The sequence below is a fragment of the Rattus norvegicus genome, chromosome 3 (assembly GCF_021556685.1).
Source record: "Rattus norvegicus strain SHRSP/BbbUtx chromosome 3, alternate assembly SHRSP_T2T, whole genome shotgun sequence".
In the NCBI taxonomy this organism is placed as follows: domain Eukaryota; kingdom Metazoa; phylum Chordata; class Mammalia; order Rodentia; family Muridae; genus Rattus; species Rattus norvegicus.
In genome coordinates, this window is record NC_141536.1 from 113,791,670 (window position 1) to 113,811,531 (window position 19,862).

A 19,862-nucleotide genomic window follows, 5' to 3' on the forward strand; every position below is an offset into this window, starting at 1 on the left:
GATACATTTTCTTTCCCTATCTAGTTATTTGTGCTCTGTGAAACACTGATGTTTAAAGCACTTGTAATAATCTACTAATTTTTAATCCTAGTCTTCCTCTGGCCAGTTTGATTTCATAGCTATCCTTTATGTGCTTGATCTAATTATGAAAAAGACTGGTTTTCAACATCCAAGGTAGAGTTCTTATTCACGGACACTCCACTTGTACCTAAAAACTGTTTTATAGTTAGGCAAATGTGAACTTTTCACAGTAATTAAAAAAAAAGACCAATATTTAGCCTTCAGTATAACATTGAGAATCAAGAAAAGAGATTTTCCATATTTTACTTACTTGGCCCATCAGAAGTCTTATCTTTCTTTCTTCTTTTACATATACAGCAAAACAGTGAAACTATATGGCTGAGAATGATAAGTGGAGGAGGCAGGACTGGTTTTTCATGATAAGCCATAATAAAATGATATCGCTGATACTTCCATACAATATTGGAAATTGCCTTCACTTGTAAATATACATTACTAGAATAATAAAAAAACCAAACAATTATATTCTGCACCTTAAATACTAAAGATTTTACTTTATTTAATTCTGTACTACATGTGCAAGGATACATCATTTAAAAAAAAAAGTAATTACAAATATATGTAACCAAAAGGCTGATCCTGTTTTGGACCTTAATAAAAGATGTCAGAAAACTGAGTAGGAAAAAGAACAACTATAAGCTTTTAAAACAAATTATGTAAATGGGTAAAACAAAAGAAAATCTTGCTAAATGCCATGCCATATGCATGTAATTCCAAAACCTGGAAGGCTAAAATGCAGGAGGATCAAGAATTCAATCTCAACAGGAATGGTGTCAAATGCCTTTAATCCTAGCACTTGGGAGATAGAAGCAGACATATCTGTGAGAGTTTGAGGCTAGCTTGGTTTCCACAGCTAGTTCCAGGAAAGCCAAGGCTATGTAGAGAGACACATATATCCTTACAGAGATGTTGGTGGTTAAGAATACTTGCTATTCAAGCATGAGAGCCTGATTTTAATGGTTAGCATACATGTATAAGTCAAGTATGGCTGCACGTGTAACATAACCCAGTGTTGTGGGGCAGAGAAAGTGCATCCTCAGAACTCACTAGACAGTCAACCTAGATGAAACGGCAAGCTTCAAGTTCAGTGAGAGACCCTGCCTCAAGACAATAAAGCCAAAAGCTACAGAGGAAATTACCTCTCACCCTGTTTCTCTACATGTATGCATGGACACACACACACACACACACACGCCCCAAACATACTATCACCACCACTCCAAATTTTAAGTTTAGTCTGAACTACATAAAGTCACCCTAACTTATCAAGTGAGTAAAGATAAGAAATTTAATACCTGGCTTCAGCAAGAAGTAAGGGACAGAGCCTTACTTTGATTTAAAGCTAGACAGCCCTAGAAGTACATATCTTCAACAATTCTGATCATTTAGAGAGGAAATAAAACATTTTGTAACAAAATATTATAATGTAATTGAGCAGTTTAATATATTGGCTTGAAATATGGTCTACATTGTGGAGAATGACACAGTCATTCAAAGCTGATAAATGAAGCTGGACAGTGGCGGCACATGCCTTTAATCCCAAAGCTCAACAGGTAAAGGCAGGAGGATCTCAGTGATTTTGAGGCCAGTCTGGTTGACAGGGCTACGCAGAGAAAAAAGGAAAACTAGGTAAAACTGTAAGATTATTTTGAGAACTACAATTTCTATATACACAAAAATGATACATGAATGTCACATAAAAACCAAGTAAAATTACACGAGTTCTTTGTTTTTCTGTAATTCCCTAGCAACCTAGGAAAATTTGCTGGTAAGGATGTAAGATTTAAAAAGCATCTTTCTTCCTTACGAGTGACATGTACAGGTGTGTGTACAGAACTCTCTTCTCCATGTAGGCCTGGGAATGACTCAAGTCATCTCAACTGTCTGTCAATAGGCATCTTTTTTTTTTTTTTTTTGGTCAATAGGCATCTTTACCAACTCATCTCGCCAGCCTTGTTTGCTTGTTTCCCAAAAGATTATTTTTTAAACAAACTAGCTGAGGCACAGTAAGATAGGCAGACCACATAGGCTCACTGCTAGGCTGCTTAGCCAGACTGATAACAGCCAGGTTCAGAGAGAGCCTTTCTTTAGAAATAGGCTGGAGGGCTGGACAGATGTTAACAGCTCTGGGTGCTTTTTAACAGAGGTGATTCGCACCCACATGGGAGCTCAAGCCAGTACTGCTGCTTTGTGGGGTCTGATACTCTTTTCTGACCGACCATCCTGGATATACACCAATGTAAAATAAACATGCAAGCAGGCAAAAAACACCCAAACACATAAAATAAAAAATAATTTTAAAATAAAGAAAAGGTAAAGAATGATCAACAAAGACAGCTAACATTTACCTCCTACCTTCATTTAACATACACAATGACATGCACATGTATGAGGACATATTTTTTTTTCATTTTTTTTTTTTTTGGTTCTTTTTTTCGGAGCTGGGGACCGAACCCAGGGCCTTGTGCTTCCTAGGCAAGCGCTCTACCACTGAGCTAAATCCCCAACCCCTTTTTTTTCATTTTTAAAAATTATTATTATTATTATTATTATTATTATTATTATTATTATTATTATTTTTACTTATTCACTTTACATCATGCTCACTGGCTCTCTCCCAATCACACTCTTAGACAATCTCACACCCTCTCCCCTTCTTCTCTGAGTTGGTAGGGTCTCCCCTGGGTACCCCCCCTCCACCTTGGCACATCAAGTCTCTGTGAGGCTAGGCGCATCCTCTCCCACTGAGGCCAGATAAATCAGCCAGCTAGAACATATGCCACTGACAGGCAACAGCTTTCCGGACAGTTGCCACTCCAGTTGTTAGGGACCCATGTGAAGCCAAACAGCATATCTGCTACATATGGAGCACATACTTATACACATTTCTTATGTTGAAAATAATAAACCCCAACATTTAAAATTCCTTTGGTTTGAAAAATGTGTGTCTTATTTGTAATTTATTTAAAGACAATACTTTAAGACTACATTAAAATTGAGAATTTAAAAGCAAGAAAATGAATATTTACTCAAAATGATCAATGTATCAAATATATTAAGTAAACAAAATTCTTACTTGAAAAATGCAATAAGAAGATTAACCATAATGATATACTGTACAAAGAGGTAGACTGCTTGAAGAAATGGAGTCAACCAAGTTCCAGGACCACAGATTGTCGGGAGAGCGGAATCATTTGCACACACTTTGGGGAGAGAGAAAAGAATTTTAAATATAGGAGTTCAGTATACAAGGTTCTTTGTCTTACAGAAAATTTTGAGCACATGCAAATCTGCTTAAGAATTTAAAAGGAAAGGATCTTTGACAGGCGGCTAGCCTTTAGAGCTCTGCCTTGGGAAGCCTCCGACAGACACTTAGAGCTATGGGGCTTTCTGTCGTGCACCATCACTGCACTGAACTCAAGCACCAGTATTATAACTTATATCATTGGTAGGAAGGGTTAGACTGAGAATAACGGTAGATAAAATCACTGGATACAGCGAAAATGTAACATTTATGTAAGAAAAATATCTGAACCTAAGAAGTACATGACAGATCATAGTAAACCTATGTTACAAACCTCTTTAGATGAGGACTAAAATGCATTTTAAATAGAAAATTACTAGATTTAGTGACTTCAGAGACAGACAAATGGTTACAAGTAAGAAACTGAACCTATTTTCACACACGTTAGGTAGCTTAGAACCATGCATGTAACTCCAGCTTCTGGAGGATCCCATGCTTCTTTCTGGCTTCCGCAGGCACTTTAGGTGCACAAACCCACACAAAGACATACGAAGACACAGGACTAAAAATAAACATGTATTTCGTCACATGAAGTGACTAAATTTGAATTCCTTTGTATTCATTACTCACGCCTGAAACATTTTTGAAGCTAGAACATAGCTAAACATAAGCAAGGAAGGAAGAGTTTAACATCCATCACAGTTACAAGGAGTAATACAAGATTCATTAGAGTAGGAAAGGGACGAAAATGATCATGAATTAGAGATAATTCTTATATACACTTACAGTTACTATTTAGTCATTTTAAAATGTGCACATTAACCAAGTTATCATCATAATCACCATCACAACCATCATTCCTTGAAGTGGCTTTGTAACCAAATTAAACTTTTAGTTATATGAATTACTAAATATCTTCATTGTCTAAGATAATTAAAACAGACTTCTAATGTATATGGTTGAACAATTTTCAAAACACCTCTTTTTGATCTTTTTTTGGGAGGGGGGCTATTAACGCATAGTGGGGATATTTAGGTTGCAAGTTTGACTGGAAACTATGCAGTATTTTAAGAGGCAATCCTGACTTTATAAAATAACCAAAAGATGATTTTGTAAACACAAATCCTTACCATCAATTTCATACGCATAAACTTCACCAAAAATCATCCAGTATGGATGAAAAACTATATCTTTAGCAAGAGACCAAGACGGTTCTTCATGTGGATAAAGTATTGCTTTTCTGGGAACACCAAAACTAAGTAATACAAGAGCCATTATCACTACAATGTAGAACATATTGGCCACCTGTTTAAAAAAAAAGAAACCTGTTAAGATATAAGAGAACTTAATTGCTACAACAAATTTCATCCTAAAGAGTGTTTCTAATGTTTTAGTAGGTAAGTAGAATAACTGAGTTCTCATTTATTGCTAATAATACCATTCAGGAAAATGCTATCATTGCATAAGTCTTATGAAGGAGATTGTCTCTGTAATAAACTATATTGATTAGTTCAAATTACAGCCTATCCTTGCTAAATATAAGACAAATCCACAACTATACTTACAAGGGCAAATTTGGAGACTTAATTCCAATAAATGCCAATTCTTATAGCTTGTGTATTAGCAATGGAAATGCAGACTTTCCTCTACCTGGCCTCATTTATCTATACTTTGCTCACTTCATTAGAAGCTGGACTAGAGATATGTACCACCATGCAAAGGCCTTTGTGAGTACACCACATGTAAGAGTTCAAGAATATGTGATATAAAGCTTAAAAGGAAAGAATGGAATGTAATCTTTGGAAGAAGCAAGATAAAAGCTACCAGGATTCTTATTTGGTACAGCTCCATGTGAATTTATAATTATCTCAAAACTAAAAAAGGGGGGGAGGTATGAAAAAGAGAAAGAGAAGGAGAAAAAGATGGGGCTCAAAAGAAGATTAAAGGAAGGGAAAGAAGATAAGGAAACAAGTCTAGTGTCAGTAAGAGCCCTGTCTGCAGAAATAAGATGAAGGGTGACAAAAAATATCCAACATGACTTCTGTCCACTACATGTGTGCATGTGCACCCTCACACATATGAATTCACCACAAACATACATTACAGAAGCACATATACTGATAAAATATCCTTAAGGAATTACAGATACAGAGTATGAGGCAAATAAATATGAACTAACAGAAATTTTGGGGCTAGGTAAAGCTATATGAAAACATGTATTTTATGATTTTTTAAGAAACAATTCATGCATATTAGTAGACATTTCAACTTACCATTTTTCCAATCATCATTACATAAGGTCCTGCCTGTTGATTTACAGCTAGAAAATCTAGCAAGCGCACATACCAAAATATTATATTAAGACAGTAAATTAATCTTCCAGCAACAAAAACATGATTATCATATGCATTAATATAGTTCCATTTTGCTCCAAATCTTAGTCCAAATCCAACGAAGAAAGAAATTATGGCAATTGTGTCACTGACATTGAAGTAGTCACTAAACCACACTTTGATCTTCTGGCTGATTTTCCCAGCTTCAGACATAAAGACCTAAAGGTTTAAGAAGAAAAAAAAAAAGGTTGAATTAAATCCTTTCTATTAAATCATATATAGAACCTGATTATAACTTCACAGAAAAATTTTACTTATATTTTAATGTTTCAAAGAATTTGAGATTTCATTTGATAAGAAAACAGTACAATAACAGAGTCTTTATGGGCAGATATGGTGGCAAATACCTTTAAATCCAGCACTCAAGAGACAGAGACAGGCAGAACTGGCAGCCAGAGCTATATTTATTGAGAGCCTGTCACAAAATGAACAAGCAAACCAAACACACACACAGACTTTTTTTTAAAAATTAGATATATTTCTTTATTTACATTTCAAATGTTATTCCCTGTCCCGGTTTCCTGCCCATAAGCCCCCATTCCCTCCCCCTTCCCCCTAAGTGTGTTCCCCCCATTCACCCTCCTTACTGCCCCCCCCAACATTCCCGTGCACTGGGGGTTCAACCTTGGCAGGACCAAGGGTTTCCCCTTCCACTGGTGCCCAAACAAGGCTATTCTCTGCTACATATGCAACTGGAGCCCTGGGTCAGTCCATGTATAGTCTTTGGGTAGTGACTTAGACCCTGGAAGCTCTGATTGGTTGGCATGGTAAGCACAACCTTCTTTTTTTTTTTTTTTTTCCATCTTTATTAACTTGGGTGTTTCTTATTTACATTTCGATTGTTATTCTCTTTCCCAGTTTCTGGGCCAACATCTCCCTAACCCCTACCGCTCCCCTTCTCTAGGAGTGTTCCCCTCCCCATCCTTCTCCCATTACCGCCCTCCCCCCAACAATCATGTTCACTGGGGGTTCAGTCTTGACAGGACCAAGGGTTTCCCCTTCCACTAGTGCTCTTATTAGGCTATTCATTGCTACTTAGGAGGTTGGAGCCCAGGGTCAGTCCATGTATAGTCTTTAGGTATGGTCTTTGGGTAACACACAGACTTCTTATAAATGAATGATTTGCTCAGCAAGGTGATATAATTAGAAAGCTATGGTGATATATGTGAAATGCTTTTGAAATGTTTTATTTCAAGTTAAAGCAATATCTGAAAACACTGGCAGTAGATTCCAAAGATGCCTCATTTGTCCAAAGTTATATGATTTAAATATTTGTATATATCTAACTTATTAAAAATATCTACTATCCCTGAGTAACTTTTTAAAAATTTTGAGAAATATATTTACAGCTATAAAATGTTTCCCAATGTTTCCTACTTTTGCTTTTCTCTCAAGCAATTTCCCTCTCCACTAAACACAGATACAATTAATACCATTCTCATAAATACATGCAAAAGCTTTTATGAATACACTTCAAGAGGACCCCAGTTTGACTGCCAGCACCTGGGTGGCAGATCATAACTCATCTAGGAGATCTGAGCCCTCTTCTGGCTTCTGTGGGCAACAGTCACACACGATACACAGACATACGCATAGTTAAAACACTCATGCACATAAAGTTAATAAATAGTTTGTTTTTACTTCGGAAACAGGGTTTCATATAGCCCAGGCAAGCCTGATATCTTCACTGTATAGCAGATGATCCTAAACTGCCTTCCAACACTGGAGTTATAGATGTGTACTACCATACATTGGCTTAAGGATTTAAGAAAAAGGAAAAATTTTCCCCTCAAAATTAGGGTGTTATACAATTGAAAAACATCTATCTTTCATTTTCTTGACTACCTACATACATATTTAGTATTTCTGAAGACAGACTAATTACTAATAGTACTCAAAGTAAACATTAATAACCATTCTCGGTTTTGTCTTATTTTGTTTTCTTGAGACAGTTTAACCTCAGCTGTCCTGGAACTTGCTCTGGAGACTAGGCTGGTCTTGCACTCAGAGATTCACCTGCCTCTGCCTCCCAAGTGCTAGGATTAAAGGTGTGCATCACCATGCCCAGCTTAAACAAAAATATTTAAAAAAACAAAACATGGTTTTCAGAATAGCAAAAACAAACATGTTCCATACTTCTCATGTATCACCAACTGAAATAACAGTAACATACCCACACCCACAACAAAATTAAAATAATCCTGCATACATACATAACTTACTGGTAAGATAAACTATAGACATACCTCACGAATTTTTTCAATAGCATAGGTAAAAATATAAGCGATAACAATCCACTCTTGAACTGAAGGTAACTGTTCCATTTGTACAAGAACTACAAATGTATAAAGCATCAGAAATCCTAAGTATGCCAACTAATTAAAAAAACAGAAACAAAAGTTACACGAATAAAATCAACTACAAAATAAAACATATTGTGGACATTTAATGTACACACAAAATCTAGTTTGAGCTATGGCAGGCTAGTTAAAATGCAAATGTAAGCAACCTTCATTATATGCATTAATGGGACAGATTAGGTACCAGATAACAGGTTTGCATTATCTGTATCTAGCACTGAAAAATGTACTAATCAATCCACAACAGTTAAGTGTGAGTGTGAGTGAGAAGGCAACAACTGAAGGAACAAACTCTCAGATACTCATCCCTAACATAAACCACTGGTCAACTTTGGCAATTGTCTAATACTGATAAAAATGAACAAGTAACATTACTTTGTTTTCCTGAGAAAGGGAATAAAGATTGATTCTGCCACCATATGCAAACATCATAAATTTCTACTCCCAGAACTTGTAGGGTAGAGGTAGGAATATCGAGAGTTCAAGATGGCTCAGTGGTTAAGACTACTGACTGCTCTTCCGGAGGTCCTGAGTTCAATTCCCAGCCATGTGGCTCACAGCCATCTGTAATGGGATCAATACCCTTTTCTGGTGTGTCTGAAGAGAGCAATAGTGTACTCATATACCTAAAATAAATAAATGTTAAAAAAAAAAAAAAGAATTCAAGACCAGCATAGCTTACGTAGTAAGTTCAAGATCAGTCTGGCTACATGAAACTTTTTTTTTAAATAACCAAAACCATGTCACATGAAGCCCATGTTTTAAAGGAGGGTCTAATTTTCAGTGATTTTTCAGATGTTTCTCCCTAGAGGATGCCTCAAACAAGACAGCCAACTAGATTTTTTAAAGAACCAACAATGAATAAAAACATTTCAACATATGGATACATTCTTTTATGGACTTATGTTTTTGTCAATCCTACAGAAAAAGAGAAAGGCTAATGTAGGAAAGCAATGGAGCAAGTAACTAAAGAAATGGCTGGATTGCAGTGATCTAGATTACTCTCTGCCTTCTATTTTAAAGCAGCAGACTTATTTCTAAAGTCTTTTTTTTTTTTTTTTTTTTGGGTTCATTTTTTCGGAGCTGGGGACCGAACCCAGGGCCTTGCGCTTCCTAGGTAAGCGCTCTACCACTGAGTTAAATCCCCAGCCCCTTCTAAAGTCTTTAGTGTGCTATCTGCACAACCTTAAAACACAAATCACAAAGTGTACGGGTTTGAGCTGAGCTTTCAGAATCATTTCTGTTTTATTATGATGTGTATATATGATACTTGTGGAGGGTGTGTGTTACACTGTATACATGTAGAGGCCAGAGAACAACTCTGTGGATTTGGGTCTGTTCTACCTTTACAGCCATGTTGCTGGCTCTCAGCATTACTTTAGATTTTCCCCACTTCCATCAAGTACTGGGGGAGGAATGAAGGGCGTCCTCACACATGATAAGCATGTAGCTCTACTACTGGGCTATATTCACAACTTTATTTAGGTTTTTGGACACAGGGTGTCTCTGTGTAGCCCTGTCTGTAGCTCTCTCCAAGTCTCTGGCCTGGAACTCAGAGACCCATCTGACTACCTTCCAAGCTGGGGTCAAAGATGTGTATCAAAACTCAATTTTATTATATACTGCTCACAAGCTTATTTTTAATAGACAATTTAAATTTGTTGCCTTTTAGTTGTTTGTGGTTTTGGATTATTTGTATTTTCAGGAACAAGGGCTCTCTAACATGTAGTTTTTTGTTTTTTGTTTTTTTTTTGTTTAAAGATTTATTTATTTATTTTATGTACAGCATTCTGCCTGCATATGTGACTGCAGGCCAGAAGAGGGCACCAGATCTCATTACAGATGGTTGAGCCACCATGTGGTTGCTGGGAATTGAACGCATGACCTCTGGAAGAGCAGTCAGCGCTCTTAACCACTGAGCCATCTCTCCAGCCCTCTAACATGTAGTTCTAGCTATCCTTGAACTCCCAGAGGTCTCAACTGTCTCTGCCTCTGCCTCTGCCTCCTGAGTCATGTGCTACCACACCTGGCTTATATTTGTACCTTTTAGAAAGGCATATATTATATCAATACATTTTAGTTTCTAATCAGAACTAAAATTTGGTTATTCTATACATTGGCAGCTCAGATGAAAGTACGCCAAAATTAATACTCTTTTAACAAGCAATGTGTTTTTAGTAATCCAAATTAAATGAAAATATGAATTCCAGACTAAAAGTTTTCTATGCAACTTTTAAAAATAAACACTATGCTCTTTCCCAGAACTAAATAACAGTTAAAACAACCCCACCAAACCAAACCATGAAAAACAATTTAAAAACATACTGTGTTAAACCAGAACTTTACAATTGGCGCGTGATAAAAGGCATAAAATTTTCGTGTGATTGGAAGCTTTTTTGATTTAATATGTATCTCCATTTCATTCTTTCCTTCACTGCTGTCCAAAATCTTTACTTCTTTAAATACTTCCTAAAATTAAAAATATGTGTTTAGTTTTTATTTAGCACATAACAAATTTACATATGCTCTGAAGTCTTTCATCTTACCATGGGTATCTCTTCTGTTATGTTGTGAAAATTGTTTTCACTATCCTCCATGGTCATTTGATGAGCATCTTGAGATTGTGGGATATGGGACATTTCAGCCTTGGTTTTATACTCTAGCATTAATATGGCAGGTGGAACTAAAATGCTTAATATAACCTAAAATTTTTAGAAACATAAAAATTTTTGCATTTTAAAATCAATGACCTTTATAAATCAATAGAAATCATAGAAAATAAAACAGTAAGTTATGCATTATGCATCTTGTGAATGCTACTCATTTTACCCTATAACTGAAGGAAAAACATTTATTTTTTCTTTACATACTGTATTATCTGAGTATTATGATAGTGACAGCATGAATTTAATAATCAGTACAGACTTGTCCTTTGAATAAAATCTGTTATTTTAACAATTTGTTAAAAAATATGTTTAATTTAGACAAACTCAAGCATTACAAAGGTGCTGTAAGGACTTGCTATTTTACCCAAATTTTTAACCTAAAACCCTGCATACATTGAAATACTAGGCACAAAGATATATTTACTCAGTACTAACTAAACGTAATACGGTAAATTAGATAATATGTCTGGAATTTTAGAAATTAGAAATCCTTTTAAAAACCAGTAACTCTACAGGGCTACTTGGAGAATAAATGTCAACATTCCCTATTTACTGCCTTCATACTTTTAGATCAGAAGAACGATAATCATACACAAATTACAAAATATTCAATAGTTAAGAAGAGGTACAGAAAAGTATACATTATCCTACTTGGAATGAAATGTCAATCACCCATTTCCTCGTCTTCTAATTTCTTTCCACTACCCTTTCAAATCATTTTACTACATATGTGTGCGCTAATTTGCTTATTCTTTGTATCTCATTACATACTTCAATTATTTGTAAGGTATACCTTATACCAGGAATTTTTTCTCATATTCAGCCGTCCCATCCACATATCAGACAACAGCATCTGTGTACAAGTGTGAGCTACAAAAGGCCTAAGCCTTGAAGAAACTGCTAACTTGAGGCAGGTTGAATTACTCCAGTTTTTCAGTTCATAAGTGAGTAATTTCATAGCCATTGTTTCATCTTGTCTGAAGGACTGTTCCAGTAATTCAACGGCGAGTTGACCAAAATCACTACATAAAGAAACATAAAGACAAACAACAAGAAAACCCCCTAGAGTATACACTGATAAAGAAACTGAAGAGTGGTTTTGTTTTCTGCTGAGAATCAAGCATCTTTAACAGCATGTTAGACAGAAACGCTACTATCTTCCCCAAACAAAAGAATAAATAATTTTAATTAAGAATCAGAGGAGGAGAGATGGCTTAGTAGTTAAGAGCAGTAGCTGCTTTTCCAAATCGCCTGGGTATGATCCCAGCATCCACATAATGCCTCACAATTGCCAGTACCTCTGCCCCAGGATATGACACCTTCTGGCCTCTTTGGGTGTCAGGCACCCAAGAGGTACAAAGATATACATGGAAACAAAATACCCATACACATGTTACAAATTAAATTATTCTATAACTTTGCTGTTTCCTTAAATATTTACTTTTAAATTTTTATGGTTATGAGTGTGCCTGAATGTGTATGTGTGCATTACAAGTGTACAGAACCCACAAAGGTCAAAAGAAAGCATCAGATCTTCTGGAAGTGGAGGCAGAGGGAGTCCTGGGTTGTTGTGTGGGTGCTTTTGCAAGAGCAGTAAGTGCTCTTATACCCTGAACCATCTCTTCAGTCCAATTTTATTGTTTTTAATATTTTCACACACATTTATGGATCTGTGAAGCACTAGAATTATGGTAACTCTAACAGGTATTTGTATGTACGTGGAAACCACAAAATACTAAAATACATCACACCAAGTATAAATGTTACAAGGTGAATCCAGAGTACTTTCTCCTGGTCTTATAAATAAAATCATGTTTTTACAGGAAAACAAAGTTAACAATGATACAATATTCTGTTCAAAGTATCTCTACACCATTTATTCCTGAAAATTTATTTAAAAAATTTATTTTTATTTTATGTGCATTGGTATTTTGCCTGAGTATATGTCTGCATGAGGTTGTCAGTAGCACTGGAACTGAAATTTACAGATAGTTGTGAGCTGCCATGTGGGTGCTGGGAATTGAACCTAGGTCCTCTGGAAGAATTGTCAGTGCTCTAGCATCTCTCTAGCCATTTTACATTGTATTTCAAACATGGAAACAAGAACAATGTATCTAGGGGCTAACTTACTCATGACAAATAAACTGTAAATTCTCATTAAGCAGATATTGAATCCCTATCAGAGCTGTTCTCAGCAACACCCATTAATCTCTTCCAAATTTGTCTTACTTAGAGCTAAGAGAAAGGAAGAGCTAAATACCTATTATAAAACTTCCAAAAAATACCTTTCCAGATTACTATGAACGCTGTATCTCCCTAAGTAAATTATAAACTTGTGAACTATTTGACTCCTTAGTATTTGTGATTCCATCCTTCAGAATGTCCTCCCAGCTAAAATTCAGTTCATTTCTTAAAAACAAGCCTCAAAACACTCTTGCATTCCAAACACAATTCTTAACAGAACTGCTGCATTACTGCATTTAACTTCTCCCATTTCTTTATTATTTTCTGAAACGTTTAATATATGAAACAGCAAAACCGTTTCTTTCCAATTTTTAAAATTACCTAATGCAACTAAAAAATATGTCTTAGTTACACCGATAAACTGTATACCCCCACTGACCCTTACACACATCCCTCTTAAGAACATTACACTATAACATGCAGGCAAACACTTATATATGCTAAAATGTCACTTACTTGGAATACTGTTTCAGTTCCTCTGAAGTATCATCTACCAGGTCACTCTGTTTTGCCTCATAAGCCATTGAACGATAGATTTTACAGGCAACTAATGCTTTAGCCATTGATTCCTCACCATGCTGCCATAAAAAGCGGGCCATGACTTGCCTCTTCATAAGGCAAGCCCAGATCAATAATTCATTAAGAGGATAAGGAAAGCGCTTGGTTTCTGGATCATCTATATCTACAATTTCATCTTTGGTTCGTTTCTTCTTCCCTTCTTCCATAGATGCATCCATCTTCAAAGGAAACAAATACTATAAGACTCACAGTAAGGCCATATGAGGGCTGGGGACATTAAATGTGGGATATAGGCTGCAAAGAGGCTTGCTTCTCACCTCCAGCATCTTAAACCAGTAAAGACAGTAATGACAGGTCTTATATCAACCAACATAATTAAACTTTAATAAAAATATCCTCTATTCTACTTCATAATGTAGGATAAACAAATTTTAAAAACATTACCTTTTATTGTAATTTATCATTCATTTTATAAAATGCCTTTTCAACAAAAATGTTAAAGTATATATAATATCTGAACTAGTAGTATCTTATAAAATGCAAATTTAAAGTTTAGATAATACTTTTTTTTTTTTTTTTTTTTTTGGTTCTTTTTTTCGGAGCTGGGGACCGAACCCAGGGCCTTGCGCTTCCTAGGCAAGCGCTCTACCACTGAGCTAAATCCCCAGCCCCTTTGTTCTTTATACAGAATAAAACTAGTCAAAAAATTTTTGGAATCTGGTTATTATCACAGCAAAACCGGACAACCTTAATAGAATCATTAATTTATAATGATTATCTTTCTTTATGAAAATTGAAGCTTTAAAGATATAAAAAATATCCCAAACCAAAGGATAATTTTCAAGCCAGGTGTGGTGGCAGAAACTTTTATTTTATTTTATTTTTGTTTTGTTTTGTTTTGTTTTTTGGGGGGTGGGATAGGCAGATATTTTGAGTTCCTGGCTAGCCTGTTCTATAGTTTCAGGACAGCCAGGGCTTCACGGAGAAACTCTGTTTCATAAAACAAATAAAAACAAACAAACAAATGATAGTTCTCACTAAATCAAAGTTTTTACATAGTAATACTAATTAATAAAAACAAAACTTTAGAAAGGATAATATTTTCATTTTTAATAAGCAGAATAAACCTGTTTTCTTTAAAGAATAAACAAACCTACCTTTGGTCTGTAGGGTTGGGCTGTTTTAATGAAATGATTGTGTCTCATTTTTTCCTTTTTATCAGCTCTATTGCCAAAAGTTTCATGACTCTTTCGCAACTGAGGGGTGCTGCTGGAAGCATTTCGACCTGACCTCTGAGAATGAGAGTTTATTATTTTTTTAAAAAATTAAAACATGCTGAAATATTATTTAAAAAATTCCAGGGTAATTCGTAAATATTTGCAAATATTTGCCAATGTATAAAAATAACATAGGATTTTGACTACCATCTTTTTTCCTTTTCTTTTGAAGTATTGTCTTACTATGTAGCCCAGGCTGGCTTTGAACTTGCTTCTGCAGCCAAAAGCCAATGATTATATATGTATCATTATGAGTTCACTCATCTAGTTTCTAGCTGTAGTTTTTCTTTCTATCTGTGATGGATCTCTCTCTTTCTATGTTGCCAAGCCTCTCTCAAGTGACTGACCTGGCTGAGCCATCTGAGAAATTGGAATTACATGTACCTATATGCTACAATCCAAAATAAATCAGAGGGTGTGTGTGTGTGTGTGTGTGTGTGTGTGTGTGTGACAGAGAGACAGTTTATGTAGCCCTGGTGTGTGTGTGTGTGTGTGTGTGTGTGTGTGTGTGTGTGTGTGTGTGTGTGAGAGAGAGAGAGAGAGACAGACAGACAGACAGACAGACAGTGACAGTTTATGTAGGCTGGCCTGGTGTGTGTGTGTGTGTGTGTGTGTGTGTGTGTGTGTGTGTGAGACAGTTTATGTAGCCCTGGCTGGCCTAGAAGTCTTGTGGACTAGGCTAGCATTGAACTCAGAGATCTTCCTGCCTCTACTTCCTAAACCCTGGGATTAAAGGTGTGCACTGCGGGGCTGGGGATTTAGCTCAGTGGTAGAGCGCTTACCTAGGAAGCGCAAGGCCCTGGGTTCGGTCCCCAGCTCCGAAAAAAAGAACCAAAAAAAAAAAAAAAAAAAAAAAAAAAAAAGAAAAAAGGTGTGCACTGCCATACCCAGATAAAATCTCACATTTAAAGACAATATCACTGTCACTATCCTTTTTTTTTTTCTGTTGGTTTTTTGAGATAGGGTCTCTCCACATAGTCTTGGCTGCCCTGGAACTCACTCTGAAGACCAGTTTGGCTTTAAAAAGAGATCCACCTGCCTCTGCTTCCCAAGTGCTGGAATTAAAGGTGTGTGCCACTACTGCCCGATAACTGCCACAGTTCTAATGCAACTAACATTCGGTCCTTTTTATGATCCCGGGCATCGAACTTAAAGACTGACTAATACAAACTAGGGAACCATTCTACCTTGGAACTACTTCTATTCTCTTAATTTTATTTTGGTTTTGAGACAGGGTTTTACCAGCAGTTCTGGCTAACCTGTAACTCATTATGTAAACCCGGCTAGCCTCAAACTCAGTCATTCTCCTGCACTGCTTGCCTCTCAAATGCTGAGATTATAAGCATGAACCATCAAACTGAGCTCTTGTAAATCTTAACATTTAACCACCAAAATTATACATACCCGGTTATTTCCACCAAGACTATTATATATTAAGCGAAAACGTTTTCGTGTGTATGTGCATCTGTAGGTTCCTCCCATGAGATATTCAATCACAAGTCCTATATCAATTAGAGTGATCTTGTACCCTGGAGGAAGATTACCCTGGAAACAAAATATTAAATAGACAGAATAATGTTACTATTACTTTGCCATGCCTAGGAATAGAAATATCTGCCAAATTAGGAAATACTTATTTGCTATAAAAAGTATTGCCAAGAGTTATCTTTACAAAAGAAATAAATGACTGTTTCTCTTTCCTTATATGAGTTAAGACTAGTGAGGAGGTGACATTTTTGAGGTCTTAGGTATTGGTTGAGTAAGTCCAACATAATACAGAGAGACAGCTTATTATTATATCTTCCAAGATTTCACACACAGAGGCTATAAACTATTAGAGATAAATTATCTCACAAACTTCATTTTCTACAAAAATGTATGTTTCCAGACTAGCCCAGAAATATTCACAAATGCTTTTTAAACAGACATTTTCTCTCTTAGCTATACTGCATTCCACACACATTTTTATACACTTGTTCAGGACTTAACTATCATTTGCAATTTTATTATTCTAGAACAGTAAATTAACTTACAAATGAACTTTTAGAATATAAGCTATTTATGAAATTATAAAATGTATACACTTCAGAATTTTAAAATTTTTATTAGATATTAAAGACAATCTACAAGATGAATGTTATTTATTAATAACTAATTCTGCCTTCATATCAATATCAATCCCCTGCTTTTTAAATGTTTAAATTTGTAACTTTCAACTCTCTAATATATAAACTACCAACTTCTTAAAAGTTTGTTTGTCAAAACAAAAAAACTAAGTGGGCTGGAGGAATGGCCCAGTGTAAGAGCACTGGCTGCTCCTCCAGAGAACTTGGGTTCAGTTCCCAGCACCCTCATGGCAGCTCACAACCGTCTGTAACTGTAATTCTAGTTCCAGGAGATCTGACAGTCTCACACAGACAAGATGATAAGGACATAAAATAAAAGTATGAGAATGTAAAAAAAAAAAAAAAAAGTTTGTTTGTTCTTTTCTTTTCCTTTTTTTTTTTTTTTTTTTTTTTGAGCTGGGGACCGAACCCAGGGTCTTGCACTTGCTAGGCAAGCACTCTACCACTGAGCTAAATCCCCAACCCCTTGTTTGTTCTATATTACAAAAACAACAACAACAAAAAAAACAAAAGCCACAAAAATGGAAATTGTATTAAGCTTGGTTTATTACCATGTGGCGGTGGCAAACCCCTTGAATTCTAGAAATCATGAGGCAAAAAAGCAGGCATATTTCTGTGATTTCAAGGCCATCCAGGTCTACATATTGAGATCCAGGACAGCCAGGTCTATATAAAGAGACACTGTCTTAAAGGAGGGGGAAGGAGGGGGGTGTAGGGGTGGGCATATTAATAGTATACTCACAGTAGAACATGAAAGTGTTTACAAAATGAATTTTTGAAAGTACTTTAAGCCAGGCAGAGTAGCATATGCCTTTAACTCCAGCGTTCAAGAGGCAGAAGCAGGTAGAGCTCTATGATTTCCAGGACAGCCAGAGCTGTCTCAAATCAAAATATAACAAAAAAAGTATTTTGGCTTTAGAAATCTTCAAATATTTGAACTACTGCCTGGTGTGGTGGTGCTTGGGACTTGGGAATCAGGCAGAGAGATCTCACAAACAAAAAGAAAAAAAGTTGTATTTCCCACCAGTAATTTAAAAGACACTAAAATCAATTAAGAAATGGTTAAAATGACTAAATCACAGTACAGCAAGAGGAGAAAAGAGGTGTCATTCTGCATCTATCTGTTCAGATACTGCAGAGTCCACTGTGACTAATGCTAAGGAAGGGCAGCACATTTCAGCCTTTCTTCAGGGATGGAGACCAATACTTAGTACATCACTCACTCACTCACTCACTCACTCACTCACTCACTCACTCACTCACCTTTACAGTTAGACAACTGTCTAGGAAGATATTTCTGATAAGATAAAGAAGACATATTCAATCACTGATCTTCCTTTTCTGGACCAATGAATATCATAAAATGTATCATGTTCTATTTGATATGACTAGAAGCTTAGAAAATTGGTATTAATTTCATAGCTTTTTTTAATCATAAACTTGTTTCACACGTATGTGTGTCTGTGGACCACATGTGCCTGGTATCTAGAAACCAGCAGAGGGCACAAGACCCTGAGAAACTAGAGTAACAGACTGTTTTGAGCTCCCATGTGGGTGCTAGGAATAGAATCTGGGTCCTTACTTTCAGTTGAGCCAAAGCTCTTATGACAAAGATAGTTTTTATGTTACTTTGTACAAAGAGCTGTTGTTTCTACTGCCATTTTAAAAATGCTCTGGAAGCAAAAAAAAAAAAAGGAAGAAGTACAAAAAACCCTAAAAGCTAAGGTTTCACTATAACAAAGATAGTCTCTTACCTGTTTGACATCCCGAATGAGGTGGAACAACATTGGATTAGTCGGACCCTGTTTCTTTAGGGAAAAATACGAGGAACCTATTAGATTTAGACTAAAACAAACAATCTCCCTTCTTGTTAATCTCTTGTGCAAATTCTAAATACTTCTTTGCTAATACAATCAATTTTCGCTTTTATCGGTTTATATTTGATTTATATTTCAGAGATAAAACTCCATGTTTATCCAAGTGAGTAATCCTTTTAATTTTTACATGAGTTAACAAGAGACAGGAGACATATAAGGATCAGGGTAATTATAGTAGATAGTATTAACAAATAAAACCAAAATAAGAATATAATCCTGGGGCTGGAGAGATGGCTCAGCGGTTAAGAGCACTGACTGCTCTTCCAGAGGTCCTGAGTTCAATTCCCAGCAACCACATGGTGGCTTACAACCATCTGGGATCCAGTGGGATCTGATGCCCTCTTCTGGTGTGTCTGAAGACAGCTACAGTGTGCTCACATACATGAAATAAATAAAATCTTTAAAAAAAAAAAGAATATAATCCTATTTAAAAGAAAATTTTAACACACAGGGAAATTGTTCTTAACTAGTCTAGTAGGTTTCTTGGAATCAGTAGAGCATGTGAGCTGCTTTAAGCACAAAATAAAATTTCAATAAATGAAGGCTAGATAGAAAAGGGCAGGCCAGCATAATCAAGTAATCAACATTCTAAAAATCTTGTGTTTAAAAAATAGAAAAGAGGGGTTGGGGATTTAGCTCAGCGGTAGAGCGCTTGCCTAGCAAGTGCAAGGCCCTGGGTTCGGTCCCCAGCTCCGAAAAAAAGAAAAAAAAAAAAAAAAAAGAAAATAGAAAATATACTGAGAACACACAGTATCTGAGGTTGAGGTACCGAATAAAACAACGGGAGGAAAACAGGAAGGGCATAAATGTGACTACTATCCATCCAGCATAGTGAAAACAGCACTTTAATCCTAACAGTGCCTTTAATCCCAGCACGCTAGAGGCAGAAGCAGCCCACTTTTGAGTTCCAGGACAGTCTGATCTACACTGACAGTTGTAGGCAAGCCATGTCTATATAGTGAGACCCTGTCTCAGAATTTTAAAACAATCAAAGTCTCTATTTCAATTAAGCATATAGTACAGATACAAAAGGTTTCTAATCCACAGAAAGACACAGTTAAATATGTTATTAAAA

At 36.0% G+C, this 19,862-nt stretch overlaps 1 protein-coding gene across 4 annotated transcripts in view; it reads right to left on the bottom strand.

The window, feature by feature from the left end:
- The window catches only part of Trpm7 (transient receptor potential cation channel, subfamily M, member 7), a 90,948-nt gene that overhangs the window by 24,777 nt on the left and 46,309 nt on the right, over positions 1 to 19,862 (bottom strand). For all 4 annotated transcript variants that reach the window (NM_053705.2, XM_087654380.1, XM_087654382.1 and 1 more), the window contains 12 exon segments: positions 332 to 516; positions 3,158 to 3,284; positions 4,456 to 4,630; positions 5,599 to 5,877; positions 7,965 to 8,093; positions 10,404 to 10,547; positions 10,625 to 10,780; positions 11,538 to 11,766; positions 13,445 to 13,725; positions 14,665 to 14,799; positions 16,189 to 16,329; positions 18,665 to 18,718. In NM_053705.2, coding sequence (NP_446157.2) covers positions 332 to 516; positions 3,158 to 3,284; positions 4,456 to 4,630; positions 5,599 to 5,877; positions 7,965 to 8,093; positions 10,404 to 10,547; positions 10,625 to 10,780; positions 11,538 to 11,766; positions 13,445 to 13,725; positions 14,665 to 14,799; positions 16,189 to 16,329; positions 18,665 to 18,718 — 2,035 coding nt within the window.